The sequence below is a fragment of the Triticum aestivum genome, chromosome 3B (assembly GCF_018294505.1).
Source record: "Triticum aestivum cultivar Chinese Spring chromosome 3B, IWGSC CS RefSeq v2.1, whole genome shotgun sequence".
NCBI lineage: Eukaryota > Viridiplantae > Streptophyta > Magnoliopsida > Poales > Poaceae > Triticum > Triticum aestivum.
Window position 1 is genome coordinate 748,516,700 of NC_057801.1, and position 25,343 is coordinate 748,542,042.

Here is a 25,343-nt window from a genome sequence, read left to right on the forward strand (position 1 = left end):
CGAAAATTATTGTGATCCCCTATAATTGTGGGTTATCAGGATGCCTGAGGAAAGTTGCGGGTCACTGATGGAGATTCCCTAAACTTACTTCAATATCATATGGAAAAATTGAATAAGATAACATATCATAGCAATTTTTGAAAAAAGTAGACATCACACTTCGCAAAAATATTTACTACTTTATGGAACATTTACTATTTTATGGTTCCCTACAACCATAAGGAGAACCAAAACATGCCCAAAATCAGATCCTTTTTCCATCTAGCCATGGTAAAAATGCAATGTGAAGGACAGAAAATTAGATCAGTTATGCTCACAAATTGAAGTACTATTATTCTCCAAGTGACAACAAAGGTACGTGAGGATAAATTTTGAACCAACTATTGATTTTTTTTTTGCGGGTAAACTATTGAATTACAGATTGTTATGACCAAGTAAAACGCTCCATGTGATTTAGGAGCCAGTGTTTTTACTATTGCTATAAAACCTCATATGATAAGCTCAATGTCCACGAATATCCATTCTAAGCTGGGCCCATCTGCACCCGGTGAACAGTAAATTAAAAAAATACAATCAAAATTCAAAAAAATCTGAATATTTTTTATGGAAGATCTTTCGGTGCGTGAGATCCATGCCAAATTTCAGCTCATTCAGACAACTGAAGTTGCTCTCAGGAAAAAAAACAAAATGGGTACAAACACATGTACAGCAAACTGTTTCACAGACAGAAAAAAACGGTACAGTACATGGGCCGCGGACTCGCTACATGGGCCGGCCCAGTCGGGGGACGCTCTGTGCGAGTCGGGGCCAATTTGACGCAGAGAGCTCCCCGCAGACCCGCACGCCTAACCCTAACCCTAGCTACGATCCCCTTCTGCAACCCGGTCGTGTCTCAGGGCGCATCGCCGAAGGCCAAGCCCTCCCTCCCTAGCAGCGCCCGGACCCATCGATCCCGGCGGGACGCGCCGTCGGCGCCCCAGGCTCAAGCTCCATCGCGCGCTCGACGGCGAGGGATGGATCCGATGGACATCGTGGGCAAGTCCAAGGAGGACGTCTCCCTCCCCAAATGTAAGCTCGCTCGTGCCTTTTCCTCGTCGTGTGCGATATGCTCTAAATTGACGACCTAGCTAGCCGGGGGGCCATTACGAGGCAGGGAAGATGAGCGATATGTATGGTGAGGAAAGTTAGGGTTGCGACCTTCGTCCCATGACGCTTACAATTGGACATGGGATTAGTTATGTAATGGAGCCCTTTTTCCGGCGAATTGCAGCCACCTACTCTAATTGACCACGGGAGCAACTTTTTGGGGACGGCTATCAGTTATAATAATTGTTAGAGGATATTGATTTGCTTGAATCCTGGATTAAAGTGTTTGACTGGCATTTTCTATCTACGGTTTGATTATAGTGTTATAATTGATTCAATGTTCTGCTTTTCGTTTCAGCAACAATGACCAAGATTATTAAGGAGATGCTACCGCCTGATGTTCGAGTAGCAAGAGATACACAAGATCTTCTTGTTGAATGCTGTGTAGGTAATTAAGAAATACACACTCCCTCTGTTTCATCTTATATATTTGTCGTCCTCAGTTTTCAAACTTTCACCGAGGTGCTATCTCCATGAAAAACACTATCACCTGATCACCTCCGTGTCAAAAACGTCTTAACTTGCTTGGCAATGCTTATTGTTTATGCACTGGGAAGGTAGGTAGGAATACTAAGACAATATGAGACAGTTAGTATAGGCAGGAGCTGGACATCATCTAACCTTGTGTATGTGCTTTTGATATATTCAGAGTTCATCAATCTTCTTTCTTCGGAATCCAATGACGTGTGCAGCCGGGACGACAAGAAGACTATTGCTCCTGAACATGTTATTAGGGCTCTGCAGGTTTTTTGTCTTTCCGTTTCCTCCTTCTACTTACAGTGCACTGCATGATTACATTAGTGTTTTTATTTGTGGAAACTAGTTACAGTATACGTTTTATTTGTCGTCTTTATGAACATGATTGCATCAACATTTTAACTAATTTCTCATAGTTTGATAAACATATATTGTTTTGACGTTCTGATAAAACCAATTGAATGCAATTCATAATATCTTAGATTATTACGCCAGGGTGAGCCGCTGTGATATAAAATGGCATGGCAAAAACCTTCTGAAAACAGTAATACCGGTTCATAGGAATATTTTTTCTAATAAAGGGCCAACTCAAGGGGGCTCGTGTGATCCTCATTTTTGGAGAACAGATGGAATTTTATTTATAAATGATCGAATCATCAATTCTTCAAAAGCTTAAATTTGAATTTTTGAAAAAAAGCCAAAATAACTGAGAACCAGCCAAAAGCCACCAGTTTGCTAACCACCCAGGCAGGTTTTGTTGTGGATAATAGAATCCTGAACCCAAAATTCTGGGCTCTAAGACATATTTCTGGATGATCTTCCTTCACAATAGTTATTTTCTGCTCTTTTTTTTGAACCGGGCATCACCCCTTTTCCATCAATGAATAGCGGAAATACATCAGTTCGGAACCCAAACCGAGCACAAAAGGAAACGGGAAAGGGAGAGGGAGTTCAGCATTGCCGGAAACCCACTGTGAATGTGCGTCATCGACACATTCAGCATGGGGCGAAAACCTGACGACACTCTCACAAAAGACTATCCTAACAAAAGGAAAGGAGAATATCCAACACTCCAACAAGGAGACAGAACAGAGCCAAAGTACCGCACCCACGCAAGGGGCAAACAGCAGCACAAAAGAAAACAACCAGCAGAGGCCTACAGGGACACCCAGAGAATGTTCAGCGCCTTATCAGTTCCTCGTTCCATCATCCTGAGCAGCAGCACAAATGCGCATCGGGTTCTTCGCATTATCCTTGAGCATCGTTGCCCTTCATCGCATTGCCTCTTGATCCTCACTCTTCAGCAGACCTGCCAATAATCCAGAAACACACATGAAGAGAACACCACTTCAAAAGGGTTTTTTGGAAATCTGAGCTCAAAGTGCTCCTGGTTACAACAATTCCAGATGGCCCAACACATAGCTGCCAGACCAAAAGTAAAAAAATTACCACCATTGGGTAGAAAGGTGTAGCACCACGGGTAATATTGCCAAACATTATTAGGGCAAAGATCAGTGCCAAAGACTAGTCCCACGGTTCTCCAGACCACCCTAGCCACTGGACACAAGAAGCAGAGATGTTGGGACGTTTCCCTTTCGCTGTAAAAAGAGCAGCGAGGATTGCCCTCCCAGTTTCTCCTCATAACATCTGTAGTTAACACGGCGTCTTGGAAAAGTTGCCAAAGGAAGATTTGAACCTTAGAGGGGATCTTAGCTCTCCAAATCCACTTATAGGTTGTTTGGATAGCGATGATAAGCGATTTGTTTCTAGAAAACGAGTTTTTGGAGGATTTTTAGCAAAACCAGTTTTACTTACTTTTCTGTTAAGAAAGGACTTGCACAAAATCATGTTTGGGTCTTCTTTGGACTTTGGATAAATATCAAGCGGATAAATCAGGTTGTTACGTTGGACTGAGTGCTCAACATAGGTGCCCACTTATCCATTGTTAGCTCCTTGAAATCAGGTGTTATTGAAAACGCATATATGCAAAAACGACTCTGACCCGTTTTTCTATAAACACAGATTTTGGGTATTAGGAAAACCAAGTAGTACTTATCCATGGATTAGTTGGATTACCCAACCAAAGTTTTAGTTTGTTACGGCCTAAAACACATACATACTTAACTGGTTCTCTAAATACTAGCTAACCTAACAACCCCTTAAAGTCGCAACCCGCGATATTATTCTCTAGGAACTCATACATCGACTTAGTTGTAAAGATTTATTTGGGGCCCAGAGCTCAAACCACCCTGTCAGGGTCAGAAGAAGTGTTTCAACCTGTTCACAAAGGAACACAACTCCCCGCATTGGGAGGCCAGAAATAGGGTTCAGACATCTCCTAAAGAAATCATTGACATTGATACTATGCCAGGTTTCAAATGACAAAAAGCTCAGGAAACCTGACATATAAAGCCTGATTCCCATTAAGAGAGTCAAACCACAATCTAGCGATATTACCTGACCCAAGAACCTACCAGCCATAGGGGAATCAGAGAACTTGCTTTTCACCATGGCCACCGAATCTTGCTTAAGCTACTTTGCTTTAATAATATCATGCCAATCAGTGTATGCACCTTCCATCTTCCTTTACAATTTAGCATTTAGGCAATAGCTTGGTGCATGAGATATGCATTTAAAAAAAACTGGCAAACAGATTTGCCTGCTAAAAAATGAATTAACCATCACGTCAGTTAATCACTACAGTTTACAGACAAAAACTGGCAAACAGATTTGCCTGCTCAAAATGAATGAACCATCACGGCAGTTAATCACTACAGTTTACAGACAATAATTGTTCATCGGGGACAAACATGGCCATTGACCATAGTTCAAACAGATGGCGACTGAAATAAGAGAATAGACCAGAATAGCACATAATGAGGCTTGCAGTCTTTCATCATCAGCGTCCACACTAGTCAATTAATTCCTTAAGATACGAACTGAACTGACATCGCATGCCATAGATATTACTAACCTGCATGTGGAATCCTAATTGCTTTCTCAATCATCTTTCTATCCACAGGATCTTGGCTTCAAGGAGTACGTTGAAGAAGTTTATGCAGCCTACGAACAGCACAAGCTTGAAACTCTGGTTTGTACTGCTGTGCACCTGCAAGACTATGCGTACTGTTCCCTTTTCTAATGTTGCAGAGTATATTGACACTTTCTCTTGCGCAGGACTCTCCAAAAGCAACCAAGTTCACTGGTATAGAGATGACTGAAGAAGAAGCTGTTGCGGAACAGCAGAGAATGTTTGCTGAAGCCCGAGCAAGGATGAACAATGGAGCTGCCAAACCAAAGGAGCCTGCATTAGAACCACAGAATCAACCCCAACAGCCCCCACAACCTCAACTGCAGCTGCATCCTCAAGCACAGCAGCCTCCACAACCCCAATCGCAACTGCATCATCCTCAATCACAGCAGCCCCTGCATCCTCAACTGCAACCGTATACTCAGGCTCCACCACAGCAACCCCTGCATCCTCAACTGCAACCGTATACTCAGGCTCCACCACAGCAACCCCTACAACCTCCACTGCAGCTGTATCCTCAGGCTCAACCTGAGCAACCCCTGCAGCCTCAATCCTCAGGATCAACCACAGGAACCTGTGTAATCTCAACTGCAGCTCCATCTACAACCGGCACCACTGCTGCTGCAACCGCCGCCCCAGCAATCCCCGCAATCTCAACTGCAGCTCCATCAGCAACCCCAGCCGACGCTAGTGCCGCCGCGGCCGCAACCTCAACCCCAGCCACCTGAACTGCAGCAGCCCCAGCCGCTAACACAACTGCAAGCGGAACATGGCGTGGACTGGACAGTTAGTGGTTCGGAACATGTAGCGTCACTATAAGTTAAGACTCTGCCTCCTTTAAAATTGTGCGTTAGGTTTGCCTGCATCTTGTACAATGTAAATTGAGTGTGATTTCAGCCACCGTGTCTGTAATAATCTGAAGCTCTCTAGTAAGTGATGTACTTACTGTACTGGATATTGTGTTTATGACTGCTGTTGTCCCATGGTATTGTGCGTGTCGTGTCAGAAGCTACTCCATTACCAGTGTAATCAATTGCCTAACTTAGTGTTCGCCTGTGATGATAATAATTGATTTCAATGTGCTACTGTTGGTTGAACTATTGGTTGCAAGATGCCATCACAAACACTGAAGTTTATTACATATACATGCGCAATGTTCAATTTTCTACTGGGTACTGTTCATTTTGGCTTCTACTGTCACTAGTTTTACACACATTTCAGCATTCTTGCATGAATTGTTTGCAACTGATCCACCGTCTGCTACTATACCACTTGGGAGATGGCTGTTGGCTCAGTGGCCAGCAACGCTGTTTCAGTTCATGGATGTCCGATGCGAATTGATTTCTCCGGCGGCATCAACGAATTGATTTCTCCGGCGGCATCAACGAGGTGGTGGCGATGATGGCGTGTTGGAATAAAGTCTCTCCGGTCTCTTCCTACCTTGACGACGTCCGATCCGGCGCCGGCGAAGGGCCTGTGAGAGTTTGTGTCCCCAGATCGGTTGGTTCCCTTCAGATCTTGACAGTTTGTGTGTCTTTCAAGGAGTACTTTTGGCTGGCGTTCGGTGTGGCGACCACGACATCTTCTTCTGTGTTGTTCTGTGGCTTAACCCGGTTTCTCCAACCCTCTGACCTGGTGGTGGTGGATTGCAAGCTTGTTCTGCTTGGGGTGATGCTCCAGCCGATGCTGCTTCAACGACTTTTAGATCTCGTCTCAAGGGGCGAGTGGCTATTGCGGTCTTCAAAACCTTGTTTGGCGAGGGCATTTGCAGGTGTTGCTTTTCTTTGCTGTTGGTTTAGTGCAATTTTCAATCACCGGCGGGCAGCGTACAATCAGAGGAAGAAGAAGACTAGTATGCTTTTTATTGTAATTTTATTTTTTACTGGTCGTTCTACGTCCAGTTGTCTATCCATCGTACTGGCTTTTGTTTTCCTCGATGATAATCAGATTTAAGATGCCCTTTGGGTGTCTTTATTCAAAAAAAAAATGTTCAACAGAGCAGCGGTCTAGCCGAATGTAAACCAGAGCTGGACACCACGGCCCGGCCTGCCATAAACGTGCCGTGGCAGGAACGGCCCGCCTGATTAATAGCCGGGCCATCCCGGCCCGGCCCATGTGCTGCAGGCAGCAGCCCAAGCACGACACGGGAGGTAAATGGGCCGGCCCTAGGCACGCCGGCGCATTTATTTTTTTTCGCAAAATACACTAGAAAAACATGGGAAAAGGCCAAAAAAATGTTGAAAATTTTAAAAATTCTGTGAAGTATTATTTCGGATGAATCTAGAGTTTTATTAGCTCTTACATCATTAAAACCTTCCATCTCAAAGAATTAAAAAAAATACAAAAACATGCTCTAGAATTAGAAAAAGATAAAAAAACAAAGACTACACTACAACAGTACTACTCAGATCCTAGCACTACAAAAAGGTTGAACATATTAGAGTATTAGGTATTTATATAGGACATATATATTTCAAAAAATAAACGGGCCGTGTTGTGCCGGCCCGCGTGCCTAGCCTACAGGCCCAGGCATGGCCGAAGGCGTGCTGCGTGCTGGGCCCGGCCCGTTTAGCCCATGGCGGCCCGTGCCGGCGTGCTCGCAGGCCGGCCCGTTTGGCCAGTTTTGATGTAAACATCCAAAATTGTGATAGAGAAGAGACCCAACACGTTTAGTGATTGTTTGTAGCGAGGGGACGTTACATTAAAGATAGCTAATCGAATAACCAAAAATGCCTAAAAATGATGATCGAATGATTGCAGATTCTATTAATGCGTCAAGAAGACAGGAAAATTGCACAATTTTAATGTCTTTGAATGTATCATCACACTTCCAGTCCCCAAACTAAGCCCCAAACTCTACCCATCCACTGCCATCTCAGCTCCCTCCTCTTTTCCATCCACCGGCTAGAGGGTGGTGCCCGTCCTCCTCATTGCTTTTTTCAAGAAACACAATGCAGACACGCACATACACACGTGCACACTCACCCTGTGAGCACCTCTAAAAGACCGAGCTAACGAATCTTAAGATTGACGAAGTTGTCATAGACAACTTATAGTTGATGTAGACGCCATCCCGTTGAAAGAGTAGCACCGAAGAACATGTTATAAATCTAGAAAATATGCGAGCACCCGTGCTAAGTCTGAGGCTTGAACTTGGATAGGCTAGCTCCATCAAAAGTAACCTAAGTACCTAACCATCTAAGTTAGGCTTAGTTCACTCTTTGACGTTTTTTCAGGTCATTTTTCCTTTGGTTTTTGTTGCACAAGTGGGATTGGCAAGGTGGCGGTAGTGATGACGCGTTCGAACATGGTCTCTCCGGTCTCTCTCTACCTTGATGGGTTCAATTCGACGCTAATGAAGGCCCTGTGAGGGAAGGTGTCACCAGCCTGTTGGTTCTATTTGGATCTTGATAGTTGGTGTGTTTAACAAGGGAAGCAACTGGCTGGTTGATGCATCGACTTCGACTTCGACTTCTTCATTCATTTTGTTCGACGGCAGTGTCCGCTTTCTACAACCCTCATTGGTGACGAGGGGTTGCAAACTTGCAATGGTGGGGTGCTGCGCCAACCGATGTTTCTTTAATAACTATTAGATCTTTGTTCATGGTGAGTGGCTATTTTGGTGCTCAAAGCCTTGTACCGCGATGGCTTTTGCAGGTGTCCCTATTCCTCGCAACATGTTTAATCTATTTTTAAGTTTGATGGATGATGACCAATTGAAGGAAAAAGACGACTAGTATAATTTTTGACATAATTTTACTTTTTAATGGCATTTTGTGTCTTGTTGTTCTTCTCCTGTATTGTGTTCTCCTTGATAACTAGATCGGGATCGCGCCAATGGCGCGGGGTGCCGGTCCCAACGTTTTGATCAAGCATGTAATGCTAAGTTAGTAGTAACCCAAATTTAGCATATGCATACATACATAATAACAATAAAGTGAAGAAGAAACATTCAACTATTATAGAAGCAAGACATGGGCTCAGTATCGGCTTGAGATTATAAGGTAGAATTGGTTTCAGTGCGTTCATAAGACCACAAAAGATAACCACCTGATATGAAAATTGACACAAAAAACGCAGCCACTCGACATGGAAGTTTGATACCACAAGCGTAACAAAGGAGACACAACTACAAAGCCAGAACTACTAAGCATACTAATAAGTGGCTTCACTCAACTGCCTTGTCGATCAACTTCATAGGCGTCACTTCATACTAATAAGTGACTCCACTCAACTGCCTTGTCGATGATCTTCATAAGCACCACTTCACATGAACGTGTGCATGTCCCAACAATGTGGTAAAGAAGGTAATGATCAAATGATATGATGCGTTAGTAGGAAACATGGTTTAGCATACATATTCAATAGGACAATGATTTTTTCTGGTTTAAGAGAAAGAAGAAACATCAAATTGGTCCAACGTATAAGATTTCACTATACTGTAAATCATTTGGTACATCGGAAATTACAGTACTTGTTCGGAACTAATGAGTGTATTAGTATCTATAGAATAATTGATCTGCAAGCTCATGAAAAAGAAGATACATTTAATTTGTTCCAAAAGCAAGGCAGGACAATTAATCTGCGTCCAGTTCAGCCAAAAGAGTTTAGTTATACGACACTGAAAGCAGGCCAATGGCAATGCCAAATAGAAAAAATTGGATCACATCAAGTTAATAACAAAGCACAAGAATTCAAGATACCAAAAGCTTCAATGTTAATCTCCATGTTCCAGAACCACACATCCTCGACAACAAAATATAACTAAACATAAATACTTTACACATAGACCATTTCACTATTTGTAGGAGATAAACAGAACATACGGGTATATGTTAGGATATTTAGTACCATGACTACATAGAAGATTTATGTAGAAAACAAAACTGAAATTCTTCCAGCCCCACGTCAAACATTCAGTCATAAAATATATTCTTTATCAGGTTTTCAGTATCACAATGGGTTAAAAATCACATTGTCAATGTAAAGATGCTATGTGCCTTTCTTTTGCTTCATTTGATCTGAATATCTCTATGAATACTCACAGTTCATAACAATCTCCAGCCTTAAAAGTGAAAGATTTCAGTTCTCATCCAAACCACTTCATTAATAACTCAATGCGTCAATTTTCTCTTTACTTTGACACATTAACAAAATGATGACATGCATGAGCTGAAGTACTGAAACCTTTATAGCTAGGGGCTAATTTGGCAACAGACTGGACTGGAAGCTAGGTGTCAAGCTGGCCCGAGACCCCGTTCGGCTCTATCACAGTGGCAACCTGCAAGCCAAGATGATGGGAGGAGCTGCAGTCCAGGAAACAGCCTCTCTCTCTCTCTCTCTCTCTCTCTCTCTCTCTCTCTCTCTCTCTACTTGCGCCGCTGCTCTAAGCCAAGAAATAATTGAACCTAGCAAGATACCTGTTGCAGGATAAGAGAAGCTAATGATGCATGTGAGGCTGCAGATTGTCACACTCACCTACAATAAACTCCATTCAAATCCTTTGAAGCATCCAATTTCTGCATAAACCAAAGAGGAAAATTGCCAAATTAGCTCACCCGCCCACCAAAAAGGATATAATGTAATCTCTTTGTTGCTGAAATTTCAAGCAGAACAAAAAAAACTAAGAGATGCTATTATTACTTTAAGAGATAACAACATTTTTCATTATTATTTGAACAGGGCATACCCTGTTCCAGTAAAAACAGAACTTCAATATATTAAGATTCATTTACATGTGATGCTATTGGAGGAACAACTAAATAACTAATCATGATTCTGATCTATCATGACATCTCAATGGCCACCTCTTTCCTATTTTGTTCTCTGTACAGTGTTTTTATTCATCTTTAGTTAGTCCTGGTCCTTGATTTCTATAGGTGTATCACCCAAAACACACAATCTTATTTAACACAATCTTATTTATGGCCATCAGGACTTAGAAATTAGCAGACAAACATGAGAGGTATTCAGGAAACAAAAAAAATACTACTGCTCCAATAACTACTATAAACTGAAAGAAATACAATACTTAATTTTATACATACAGAGAAGGATTCACGGAACAAAAAAATCTGCTCCAATTACTATTGTACCGAAGAAATACCTAATATGCAGACATACATGAGAGGGATTTAGAAACAAAAAAAAAATACTACTGCTCCAAATACTACTGTAAACTAAAAGAAATACTTAATTTGCAACATACATGAGAGGGATCCAGGGACCAAGCACAAGTTGCACACCCACATACAGGAACGTCGGACGTACATGAGAGAGATTCAGGGAACAAAAGAAACTCACCCTGAACACCGGCTGTTTGTTGTGTTCATCACCTCCTTGGTACGGTCATGGTCCTCTTCTTGGCCCGCGTCCATCTCCCGGCACCCCCGTGCTGCTGCACTCCTGGTCCTGCAAGCAGCAAAGCTCTTTGTACGTCGTGCCACTCTGCAGTGCGCTCCGCATCGCAGCTCAAAGACTTGCGCCAACCCGCCACTTTACCTGTGCATGCGAGAAGAAGTCGAGAAGGAGGGGTCGAGCTGATTTGGAGTTGGGCTACCACTGTACAATACCGTGGGTTATATTTGCATGATGAGTTGAGGTAAGTGCATCAATTACCAAGTCATTTAAGTTAAAATAACCATTAGACTATCCCCGGAGTTAACTGTGTGGAATCATTTAACTTTACACATTGCTACCTTTTGTATGCACATAATAAGAAGCTACTTAACAATGCATGAACATAGAAAAGCATGTTTCACGATAGGTTAGCACCAAATATGAAAGATCGTGGATGTCGCCTAGAGGGGGGGGGGGCTGAATAGGCGTTTTAAAATAATTACGGTTTAGGCTTGAACAAATGCGGAATAAACCTAGCGGTTAATTTGTCAAGCACAAAACCTAAAACAACTAGGCTCACCTATGTGCACCAACAACTTATGCTAAGCAATATAAGCAACTATGTGATAGCAAGATATATGGCAAAGAACAATATGGCTATCACAAAGTAAAGTGCATAAGTAAAGGGCTCGGGTAAGAGATAACCGAGGCACGCGGAGACGACGATGTATCCTGAAGTTCACACCCTTGCGGATGCTAATCTCCGTTTGGAGCGGTGTGGAGGCACAATGCTCCCCAAGAAGCCACTAGGGCCACCGTTATCTCCTCACGCCTTCGCACAATGCAAGATGCCGTGATTCCACTAAGGGACCCTTGGGGGCGGTCACCGAACCCGTACAAATGGCGACCCTTGGGGGCGGTCACCGAACCCGTACACTTTGGCAACCCTTGGGGGCGGTCACCGGTACCCGTCAAATTGCTCGGGGCGATCTCCACAACCTAATTGGAGACCCCAACGCTTTCCCGGAGCTTTACACCACAATGATTGAGCTCCGAACACCACCAACCGTCTAGGGCGCCCAAGCACCCAAGAGGAACAAGCTCAAGGGCACCAAGCACCCAAGAGTAATAAGCTTCTCAACTTGTAACTTCCACGTATCACGTGGAGAACTCAAACCGATGCACCAAATGCAATGGCAAGGGCACACGAAGTGCCCAAGTCCTTCTCTCTCAAATCCCACCAAAGCAACTAATGCTAGGGAGGAAAATGAGAGGAAGAACGAAAGAAGAACACGAAGAACTCCAAGATCTAGATCCAATGGGTTCCCCTCACTTAGAGGAGAAAGTGATTGCTGGAAACGTGGATCTAGATCTCCTCTCTCTTTTTCCTCAAAAACTAGCAAGAATCCATGGAGGGATTGAGAGTTAGCAAGCTCAGAGAAGGTCAACAATGGGGGAAGAACACGAGCTCAAAGGGATTAGGTTCATTGGGGAAGAAGACCCCCTTTTATAGGACCTCCCGAATCCAATAGTTATGTGCTCAGGTCGTGCACAAGCGGTACTACCGCTTGGAGGAGCGGTACTACCGCTTAGCACGGTCAAAACAGCCCAACGAGAGAGAAAACACGAGTTTTTGGTCCAGAGCGGTACTACCGCTTAGGAGCCACGGTAGTACTGCTCTAGAGCGGTACTATCGCTCAGGAGCCGCGGTAGTACCGCTCTGGAGCGGTAGTAAAAAATTACATCTGCTCTAGTCGCGGTAGTACCGCTGCAGCCTTTACCAAAACAGCCACAACTTTTGCAAACGGACTCCGAATTCAACGAAACCAAGTTTGTTGGAAAGCTAACGACATGGGCTAACACAATATTGATAGAAATATCAAGAATAAGCAAATGAGAAAAGTCCCATAAGAAAATGGTGAGAACCCTTCATCGGATAAGACCGGTAAAACCTCCAACACCGAAAACATCATAGAAGACGCATGCGAACTCCGTTTTCGATGAACTCAAGCTTGTCATCAAGATGACCATAAGCTCTAAGACTCACAAAGATAACCAAACAATAACCAAGAAACATGATGCAAGGATGCAATGGTTTGAGCTCTCTACTAACGATACGATCAAGTTACCAACTTGAGAGCCCCCCTTGATAGTACGGCAAACGATCCTATAACTCGGTCTCCCAACTACCACCACAAGACCGGTAAAATAGAAAACCTATCAAGGGAAAACCTTTGCCTTGCACATGGTCCACTTGAGCTAGATGATGACGATCTTGACTCCCTCAAGTTGGACCACCTTTCTTGATTGCGCTGGCTCGATGAAGACTAGATGATTGCTCCCCCATAGTCCACTATGGGTGAGCCACTCTTCGGCTCATCTTCACAAGTCCATTGACACGACAATGGACGGCAAGATTCAAGCACTTGATCTCTTCGTGATGCTCCACTTGAACTTGCACACGGCAATCTTGATGATGATCACCACTTGATGTCATCCTTTCCATGGGTTGTATGATATCTTCCTCTTGATGCAAGCCCATGGATACGTACCTAACCCCACATAGAACTCTCACATAGACCATGGGTTAGTACACAAAGTGCAATGGACAATGCTTACCATACCATGGGATCACTTGATCCCTCTCGGTACATCTTCTACGCTTTGTGAGTTGATCAACTCGATTCACTATTGACTTAGTCTTGATCAACCTTGAATCTTTGCAACTCTCTTCATTTGGATGATGTATTGAAGGTAAACATGAATGATCACACAACCTTCTTCTTCAAGACATGCTTGTAATAAGCTCAACACTCGCATGACCAATCTTTGGATAATTCCTTAATAGCACCTTGGTCAACTCATAAACTCCTTGAAACCAACACATGGACTTCAAGAAAAGCCTATGGACAAATCCTTCAAATATAACTCAAGACAACCATTAGTCCATAGAGATTGTCATCAATTACCAAAACCACACATGGGGGCACCACATGTCCTTTCAATCTCCCCCATTTTGGTAATTGATGACAATCACTTTCAAGAGAGTTTATACAAGGAATTATGCATCACCATTCAATGCACCAACCAATAATGCATGCGTATGAGATGCAAATGCTAAGGAAACAAACACCAAAGCTACTCCACAAAACTCTCTGAAACTTCTCCCCCATTGGCATCGATTGCCAAAATGGGCAAAAATCTTAGAAGGCCAATATAAATTGTGGTCCTCCATAAATTGTGTATTTCTTAACAAGAGAGTGGAATGCAATACACATATCCAACTGCCAATACTTGGAGGAAGACAAACTATATTGATGCCCAAAGATTGCAACAGAAAGATATGCCACAAAGACATAACAAAGAGAGACACAAGCAATTAGAAGATACCAATTGAAGCAAGCAATCAATGGATATCAATTGAACCGACTAGACCAATGATCCTACATGCCACAAGAATAAAGATATTATGAAAAGCGCAAAGGAGTGTTCTAAAAAAACTAGAGAAGCTCCCCATGATTTGTGCACACATAAGAATTTTTGTATTTGAATACAAAGTGCACAAAATAGGATCATAGCTCCCCCAAAATCAATAGAAACTCACATCCAGTGCAAGTGAGCATATAGGAAATAAAGCCTAGCGCTTGCAACAAGCACATGGTTGAGCAACATGTAAAAGAGGCAACTTAAGAATAGGCTCAACCAAAATGATGTGTGTGAGTCATGGAGAAGCACTTGAGAAGACTAAGATTAGGATGAGCATTAAGCATCAACATAGTCTTGAAAGAATGAGGCACACAGTGCAAGGCCTATCATTCCCACACACAACTGGCAAATGGGTTCACAAGCTTACTAATAAGCAAAAGAGAACCTATGCTTGTGACAACCCGTGGTGAAGATAGACGAGGGGAGGCTCATCAAGACGAGGGATACCAATTAAGATGGCAAAAACCTCATAAAGATAAGCAAGAGGAAAATAATCTTCACCACACAAGAGTGCAACAAGATGCAACGATAGAGGACACGCACTCAAGGCAAAAGCTTTCACGGAGCCACCAAAGAAATAACATAAGAAAGACAAGGTGGACGTGAAAGAAAAGATATCAACTAGAGATGTAATTTCTCTCAAGTGTATAAGGTTCTATGTAGACGAAATCATGATGATATATATATCTACAAAGAAGGATGTACACCCGAAATAGTTACAACACGAAGGAACAAGATATCCACAAGGAAGTCATAAATATACCAATAAGATATTTGCTTGAAAGCATAGCACTTGGCTAGATATGGTCTTATTGTATATAAATGAAGTCCAAACACACATCCATCAAAGGCATCACAACTAGCAACAAGAGATCATCGTTGGGATGCTTTGAGAAAGGAAACAAGTATCACAAGATATGAAATGAATATCATGCCAAGATGCAACCTACGAGAAAGCATGAATAGATACTTGTTACCAAGATATCATTGGAAGGATGTAGTAGATACCAATTGAAGGTAGATAGTAGTTCATTGATCATCCTAGCTTGACTCCAATATGCACATGGTGACAACACCTTCCTTGTGAGTGAGCCGAGCATCCAATGCATCTTCAAATGTTCCTAGAAGAACAACACAAACTAAACGGTACCCAAACTCATTGGGACCAAATAGTTAGAAAAACCAATACATAGGACAAACTCCACATAAATATGTGCATATAGATATGAAAATGAATTTCATACACATCTCATCCGATTTGAGACTTGGTGGAGACCCCCTATATTTGAGTCAAAGAAAGAAAGCATGCCAAAAAAATACATGAAGTAAACATGCATGCTCAAGACTTTCAAAACCCGAAACCTAAAGAGAAAGAAATGCCAAGTGAAAAGGATACCAAATGGAGAAATCATCACTTGGAAGATATTATTAAAGATACATCAAGGAATGAGATATCCATTGATACACACTAAACTAAAGATGTCAAACTCCCAAAGATAGGATGGTTCCAAACAAACCAAGCTCTCAACAAAGTTTCATGATGGCAAAAAGTACCAAAAATAAATGGATTGCCTTCCACCAAAACACACTTGATAAGGATCACAAGAAGAGTGTTCTAAAGAAAATAGGATAGCTCCCCCACGAGTTGTGCATTATATAGGATTTGCATTTGAATACAAAATGCACAATGTGGGATCACCACTTTCACTATATATAGAAAACACTAGACAAGAACAAGAAATAAACAAGATCCACAAGTGGCCGGGAAGACACGGGGAGTTGACACAAACCTTGGCAAGAGAAAAGGAAAACCAAAAGCCAAAGTAAAGATGATCAACAAATTCTACCACACATAAGTGACTATCAATTGTCAAAATACAAGAAGTATTTGGAAATAATTTCCGGTGGTAGATAACAAGGACATCCAACATCATCTTCACAACAAACACAAGCAAATTGCAACTTGTAGAGCTAACATGCCACCTAGGAACAAGATAATCTACAATATCAATTCTAGGTGACAATATCTCAAATGTACACATTTTCTAGGCTTGTAATATGCACTTAGCATATTACTCCCCCATAATGTGATACCAATAAGAACTTAACAAGAGGCAATAAGAGGAACAAACAAGAGATAATTAATGGACTATTTAGAATTTGAATTTCTCATGAGAGATATACCACCTAGCGACTAGATAATCTTGTAATATCAATACTAGATGGTATTCCTCATGTACACACATTTATAGGATTGTGAGGTGCACAAAGCACATCACTCCCCCAAAATGGGATGTTCCATTAATCTCTCACACCAGCCAACTAGGATACAAACAAGAAGCATAAAGGCTCAACGCACGACACACACGTACATGATGTGCAAACCAACACACACATACTTGATTGCTCAAGATAAGGAAGTTGGAATCACAACATATACAAACACATGCAAGGAACAAAACCAAAACATGCAAGGGGGCAAGTAACTTTCAAGGTAGACAATTCAAGTACAAGTTACCGCAAGGAGGCACATTGGATATAAGATAGAAACTTAATGATCCAATTGACTTGGCTTGAGACAAAGAGAATGATGAAGTCCCCTTAATTCTTCATAATGTAGCCAAGTCTCCAATGCCCTCCAACAACACCTATTGATCAAGTTTGAGCTTGTTGGTCCCCAACCAAGTTGGGTCCTAAGAGGTTAGTCACAATAGGTTTGGCTACCCAAATAGTTCTTTGCTTGACACCACTTTGAGTACCAACAGACTTGGCAAACACATTGCCAACCTTATCCTTACCAAGAGAATAGATATCATCAATAATAATTGGGTTGGATAAGTTACCACTAGTGCATGAAGAAGCGACGTGACCTTTCTCATGACATAAGTAGCAACGTCTACTCTTCACTTTCTTCTCACTTGATTTCTCAATTTGAGAAGCATTAACTTGAGTCTTCTTGGGAAGAGGCCTTTCTTCAACTTGATGTTGAGCATGAGATTGAACTTGTGCCCTCTTCCCTTGTTGCTTGACACTAATGGCCTTCTTCTTCAATGGGCAAGATCTAACATGATGCCCTTCGACTTTGCACTTGAAGCAAACAATCTTGGCCGAATTCTTGACTTGTTCTTGGCCCTTCTTCTTGTTCAACTTGGACTTCTTCTTCTTGTTGGAGTTGAATCCAAGTCCACCTTTGTAATTGGGGGATTTTTGCACACTCAAGATATTGTTGAGTGTGGCCTTCCCTTCATGACACTTTTCCAAGTCTTTCTTCAAAGAAGTGACTTGGGCCTTGAGCTCTTTGATTTCCTCTACATGGTTAGTCTCAACACAAGTACTAGAGGAGGTATAAGCTTCATCATTAGAGCAACAAGGCAAGGAAAGCAATTCATCACAAGATGTACCAATATTGTGAGTAGATGAATTACAAGGACTAGCACAAGGCAATATACTATTTTGACTAGAAGTAGTGCTAGTATCCACATGAGGCTCACTAGATGTTTCCTTAGCAATCATGGCCTCATGAGCTATCTTTAGCACACTATGGGATACTAGAAGATCATCATGAGAGCTTGAGAGCTGTTCATGACTTTCTTCCAATTTCCCATAATTGCTAGATAGCACCTCAAGTTGAGCCCGTAGCTCAACATTCTCCTTCAAAATGGATGCTTCACAAGTAATAGAATTAGTAGCACAAGCATCATCATTAAGAACAAGAGGATAAGGCAACTTGGCAAGCTCTTTTAAATAAGAAGCTTCAAGTTGGGCATGAGACTCAGTGAGTTTGATGAGCTCACCCTTGATGACCCTTGAGCCATTTTCGAGGTGCTCAAAATCCTCAAGGAGTCTAGCATGAGAAACTTCAAGCTTAGCATTTTTAGTTTTGAAATCGTTGGCCACCTCAAGAGCTCTATCATGAGATTCCCTCACTCTAGATAATTCTAGAGCAAAAGTCTCCTCAAGAGATTCGGAGGTGGTTTGTTCATGTTCAAGAGCTTGAGATAGCTATCTCATTTGCGTAATCATGACCATGAGCTTCCATTTTCTCAATGGTGACCTCATGCTCCTCGAGATGAGATTCCAACTCCTCAATATATTTCTTGCCCTCAATGGCAATGGACATAATTTCCATGAAGTTGGAACGAGCAATTTTATTTTTATGAAGAGCTTTAAAAAACATCTCCCCCTTAGTTTTTAAGGAGGCAACATTATCATTCTCTTCATCATTATCCTCATCATCATTAGCATCAACATCATCATCAAGAGACATATTGGGGTACAAAGTAGGATATACCTTTGACGCCTTAGCCATAAGGCAAAAAGCAATAGATGATGATGTAGGATCCCTTGAGGCACCATTAAACACCACATCTTGTTCCATGGAGTGTTCGGTTTCCTCTACATTGTTAGCACAACAATTCGAGGAAATAGATGAATTTTTATCATGGCAACAAGACATAGCAAGCATATCATCATGAGATTTAGTCAAGCAATTTCTACATGATATGCAAGGACTATCAACACAAGCATGTGAAACATTTGGAGTGCTCGAAGTGTTAAAGTCCAAAAAAGGAGCGTTGCAATAATATAGTGATGAAGGATCATCCACAATAAGCATACTATCACCATTGCAATGACCAACACTACTCACCATATCATTACCTTGTGGCAAACCACATGTAGGTGAAGTAGAAGAAGTTGAGAAGACTATACGACCAGAGGTGGAGGGGGAACAATCATCCCCACAAATATTGGACACACCATATTTATCTTGAAGCTTTGTCCACAACTCATGAGCATCCTGGAACGACATGAGTTGAAAAATAACTACATTGCTCAAAGCATCAAAAAGCACATTAGAAGCTTGAGCATTGAGATAAGAGTTTTTCTCATCCTCTAAAGATAATCTTTGGGGATCCTTTGGGGGATAAAAACCCATATCTACAATTTGCTCTAAATTTGGGTCCATGACCCTAAAGAGATTAAGCATGCGAATTACCCAATCATCAAAATTTGTGCCATCGAAACTAAGAGTGTCAGAGAATCCTAATCCCCTAGTTGACATCTTTACTCTCTAGGCGGTTAAGCCTAACAAAGAGAGACGAGGCTCTGATACCAATTGAAAGATCATGGATGTCGCCTAGAGGGGAGGGGGGTGAATAGGCGTTTTAAAATAATTACGGTTTAGGCTTGAACAAATGCGGAATAAACCTAGCGGTTAATTTGTCAAGCACAAAACCTAAAACAACTAGGCTCACCTATGTGCACCAACAACTTATGCTAAGCAATATAAGCAACTATGTGATAGCAAGATATATGACAAAGAACAATATGGCTGTCACAAAGTAAAGTGCATAAGTAAAGGGCTCGGGTAAGAGATAACCGAGGCACGCGGAGACGATGATGTATCCCGAAGTTCACACCCTTGCGGATGCTAATCTCCATTTGGAGCGGTGTGGAGGCACAATGCTCCCCAAGAAGCCACTAGGGACACCGTAATCTCCTCACGCCCTCGCACAATGCAAGATGCCGTGATTCCACTAAGGGACCCTTGAGGGCGGTCACCGAACCCGTACAAATGGCGACCCTTGGGGGCGGTCACCGAACCCGTACACTTTGGAAACCCTTGGGGGCGGTCACCGGTACCCGTCAAATTGCTCGGGGCAATCTCCACAACCTAATTGGAGACCCCAACGCTTGCCCGGAGCTTTACACCACAATGATTGAGCTCCGAACACCACCAACCGTCAAGGGCGCCCAAGCACCCAAGAGGAACAAGCTCAAGGGCACCAAGCACCCAAGAGTAATAAGCTTCTCAACTTGTAACTTCCACGTATCACGTGGAGAACTCAAACCGATGCACCAAATGCAATGACAAGGGCACACGAAGTGCCAATTCCTTCTCTCCCAAATCCCACCAAAGCAACTAATGCTCGGGAGGAAAATGAGAGGAAGAACGAAAGAAGAACACGAAGAACTCCAAGATCTAGATCCAATGGGTTCCCCTCACTTAGAGGAGAAAGTGATTGGTGGAAACGTGGATCTAGATCTCCTCTCTCTTTTCCCTCAAAAACTAGCAAGAATCCATGGAGGGATTGAGAGTTAGCAAGCTCGGAGAAGGTCAACAATGGGGGAAGAACACGAGCTCAAAGGGATTAGGTTCATTGGGGAAGAAGACCCCCTTTTATAGGACCTCCCGAATCCAACCGTTATGTGCTCAGGTCGTGCACAAGCGGTACTACCGCTTGGAGGAGCGGTACTACCGCTTAGCACGGTCAAAACAGCCCAACGAGAGAGAAAACACGAGTTTTTGGTCCAGAGCGGTACTACCGCTTAGGAGCCACGGTAGTACTGCTCTAGAGCGGTACTACCGCTCAGGAGCGCGGTAGTACCGCTCTGGAACGGTAGTAAAAAATTACATCTGCTCTAGTCGCGGTAGTACCGCTGCAGCCTTTACCAAAACAACCACAACTTTTGCAAACAGACCCCGAATTCAACGAAACCAAGTTTGTTGGAAAGCTAATGACATGGGCTAACACAATATTGATATAAATATCAAGAATAAGCAAATGAGAAAAGTCCCATAAGAAAATGGTGATAACCCTTCATCGGATAAGACTGGTAAAACCTCCAACACCGAAAACATCATAGAAGACGCATGCGAACTCCGTTTTCGATGAACTCAAGCTTGTCATCAAGATGACCATAAGCTCTAAACTCACAAAGATAACCAAAAAATAACCAAGAAACATGATGCAAGGATGCAATGGTTTGAGATCTCTACTAACGATACGATCAAGCTACCAACTTGAGAGCCCCCCTTGATAGTACGGCAAACGATCCTATAACTCGGTCTCCCAACTACCACCACAAGACCGGTAGAATAGAAAACCTATCAAGGGAAAACCTTTGCCTTGCACATGGTCCACTTGAGCTAGATGATGACGATCTTGACTCCCTCAAGTTGGACCACCTTTCTTGATTGCGTTGGCTCGATGAAGACTAGATGATTGCTCCCCCATAGTCCACTATGGGTGAGCCACTCTTCGGCTCATCTTCACAAGTCCATTGACACGACAATGGACGGCAAGATTCAAGCACTTGATCTCTTCGTGATGCTCCACTTGAACTTGCACACGGCAATCTTGATGACGATCACCACTTGATGTCATCCTTTCCATGGGTTGTATGATATCTTCCTCTTGATGCAAGCCCATGGATACGTACCTAACCCCACATAGAACTCTCACATAGACCATGGGTTAGTACACAAAGTGCAATGGATAATGCTTACCATACCATGGGATCACTTGATCCCTCTCGGTACATCTTCTACGCTTTGTGAGTTGATCAACTTGATTCACTGTTGACTTAGTCTTGATCAACCTTGAATCTTTGCAACTCTATTCATTTGGATGATGTATTGAAGGTAAACATGAATGATCACACAACCTTCTTCTTCAAGACATGCTTGCAATAAGCTCAACACTCGCATGACCAATCTTTGGATAATTCCTTAATAGCACTTTGGTCAACTCATAAACTCCTTGAAACCAACACATGGACTTCAAGAAAAGCCTATGGACAAATCCTTCAAATATAACTCAAGACAACCATTAGTCCATAGAGATTGTCATCAATTACCAAAACCACACATGGGGGCGCCACATGTCCTTTCAAAATATCTTAGGCATAGAAGATACGACGACACGTCGCTTAAAGACAATTTACAACTATGCATAGATAACTTTAAGTTTTAGGCATAACGTAGACGTTTAGGCATAGAAGATATGACAACACGTTGCTTACAGACGTTTTAGGCATAGAAGATACGGCAACACGTCGCTTACAGACAATTTACAACATGGGTCTTGCCGTCCTCATGAACAACGTGTTCATACTGAGCCGGTGATAGTCCAAGGTGTGCCAGGAGCATGCCAAGAACTGCCCTGTGTGGGATCCTGAACACTCGCTGGGTGTCCTGCAGTTCCCAATAACATAAAACATAAGGCCTTGGGGAATTGCCCAAAACAATTGCATTACAACATGGGAAAGGAATCAGAGAAATCAGTTGCGGATAAAAGCAACCATAGTGATAAAAAAGATATGCCAAGCCTATCGTTTAATCAGGATTTTGTTTAGGATGTGCCAAGCAATAAAAAATAGACTATGAATCAGGATTTTGTTGCAAACAGACTGAATGATGGAATGAGAAGAGGAATATATTCATGAAATAAAGCAAGAGAGATAAAGTTGAAAGGAAATAAGTGCAGACACTAGTGCAGAACCGGGCTTTAGTGCCGGTTCGTGACGGCCTTTAGTGCCGGTTGGCGAACCGGCACTAAAGAGTGGGGACTAAAGCCCCCCCCTTTAGTACCGGTTCGTCACGAACCGGCGCTAAAGTGCAAACACGTGGCACGATCCAGGCCCGTATGCGTGTAGGACATTAGTACCGGTTGGTAACACCAACCGGTACTAAATGTTTGGGTGTTTTTTCAATTTTTGCTTTAATTTTGTGTTTTCAATTTGGCTTTATTTTCCATTTAATTCTTTTTTGTTTGCTGGTATTTCACGATATTACAAATTGTACACGTTATGCATATATATTAAATAGATTTTCTCGTACGTAGAACCGCATATATAATATATATATATATATATATATATATATATATCATCGAATGTCTCACAGCCAACACCATTAACTATTCACACATACACATGTATATACATATACAATTTCTCCTACATGTTGCCTTGGTGCCTTCGGAGCACGATGACAAGTGGTTCATGGGGGCGGTAGCGGATAATAGTATTCTCCTTTTGGATCTATGACCTGGTCGAGCAAAAATCCGGCTATTTCCTCTTGAAGTGCTTGTATGCGGTCCGATGGTAGGAGCTTATCCCGCACCGATCTGAACTCTTAAGAAGGAGATCAATATGCATGTGTGTTAGTTGTGTGACTAGATATCGATAATGGTGTGAATAGTGTTCTGACAAAAACGTACCCAGTCCTGTCTATCAGATCTGCTCCTTTCGCATGTCATCATGCGAATGTTCTCGCAAACGTAGTATGCACACAGATTATTCCCTGGCGCCTGCCTCAGGGCCTTTACGAGAATGGAATTGAATCAGATAATGATTAATCAAGCATGATAATTAATTAATGATATTGAAACTAGAATTAAAGAGATGGTAGCTAGCTAGTACTACTTAATTACTTACCTTGGGTCGATGCCAAAACAACTTTTTTGGCCACGTGCCTGGAGTCACCTTGATGAACTTTGCCCATGCCCTACCCGCCGGTAAAGAAAATTAATAAAGGGGTTATTAAATAGTTCATATCAGGAACTAATAGTTAATAATGATTGAAATTACCTGTTGACTATCCCCTTCATGGTGGTGTAGTCTTTATCTTCTTTAGTTAGTGAGTCCAGTAATTCAACTTTTCCTTCCTCAACTTTAATGTCTAACAAGACTCAGTGCCAACAGCATATGCACACATTTGCATGTCTTAATTAAGCGGGCATGTGCATAAAATTAATCAACTACCGTAAACCGTATACACTTAATTATTAACATCTAGCTAGCTAGTAAGCAAAAACAGAATTTGTAGTACAAGATAGTGTGACTCACGGGAAGTTGTAAGGAAGTAGTATATCTTTATTGGTATTGAGGCGCTTCAAGAACTCTAGCATGCTTTCCTCTACTTCAGCTTGACAATGTTCAATCTGCCATATGTCCTCATTAATGGTATTTGGGTCAATGAACCCAACGCCATAGTGTCCAGATTTTTTCATTTCATACATCTTCATCCTGTATATAATACCACAGAAAAAGAATATAGTTAGGATAATTACATGTAATGATTGATCAAAATTATCACTACATAACTAGCTTGAGACTTAAATTACAGAAAGAAATCACTTACAGACAATAGCAACTGACGATAGACTTATCGAGTGCGTCTTGATTAAATAACTGAAATAGTTCTGGATACTCAATGGCCAGAGCTTTCTCATGGTAATAATGCTCATGCTTGACATTCACCATGAGGGACTCTCGATTGGAAATCTTGGTAATGTTCATGTACCATTGATGCAATTGATACATTCTCGTTGGGAGGTCCTTGACCTTGTCTGGATGGACCAAAGGTTTGCCCTGGACATATTGCCATGTTATTTCCGATTCTTTAAGCGCAGGCATGGGCTCGATTTTGAGGAGTTGTCCAACAGAGATATTGAGCATTTGAGCCTGCATTATATGATCCTCTGTTATTACCACATCGCCATGCTGGAGAACGCTAACGGTTTGCCCACAATAATATTTGGCGCGCGTACTACTCCTCTCATGTGTTGTTGGCACAACAAGCGGGGGGATCGCTTGCGCCGCCTGTTCTCCCAACTGGGGAACGGTTTTCCCACATTTTTTGCCAGCTGCTTGTTGGCTCAAGCTTGAGCTCGCTTCCTTCTGTAGTCGTGCTCGATGTGCCTTCCTGATTTGGCGCTCATAGTCCGAGTCAACAGGCTTGGGAGCTAGTTCTCTAGCCATACGAATGAAGTGGTCAATTACTTTCTCAGGCACTTTCTCCTTTGGCGGCGGTGCCGGTTTCGGTCCAAAATGGGCATCCACTTGGGCTTGCACTATGGCTGTGTTTTGCTCCTTAGTCATGTCGTAAGGCCTCTGAGGAAGAGGAGCGAGGCTTGGACCATATTTATATCGCTTGCCTTCGCCTGTACTTCCTGAACTACCTCGACTCGTACCACTACGCACCAAATCTGCGGGATGTCTCTTCTGCGATTGCTGAGACGGCGGAGACGGCTGACGTGGAGTTGGACCAGGAGAAGTGGCCTGACGATGTGCCGAA

The 25,343-nt window shown here is 42.4% G+C and overlaps 1 protein-coding gene across 1 annotated transcript; it reads left to right on the plus strand.

Annotated features, from left to right (window-relative positions):
* Positions 1–788: 788 nt before the first annotated feature.
* LOC123072170 (protein Dr1 homolog) lies at positions 789–5,722 on the plus strand. Its single transcript, XM_044495728.1, has 5 exons — positions 789–1,068; positions 1,445–1,534; positions 1,796–1,890; positions 4,646–4,714; positions 4,801–5,722. Exons 1-5 carry the CDS (start codon positions 1,014–1,016, stop codon positions 5,380–5,382), a joined length of 891 nt encoding a protein of 296 aa, XP_044351663.1. The 5' UTR covers positions 789–1,013; the 3' UTR covers positions 5,383–5,722.
* The last annotated feature ends 19,621 nt before the right edge of the window (positions 5,723–25,343 follow it).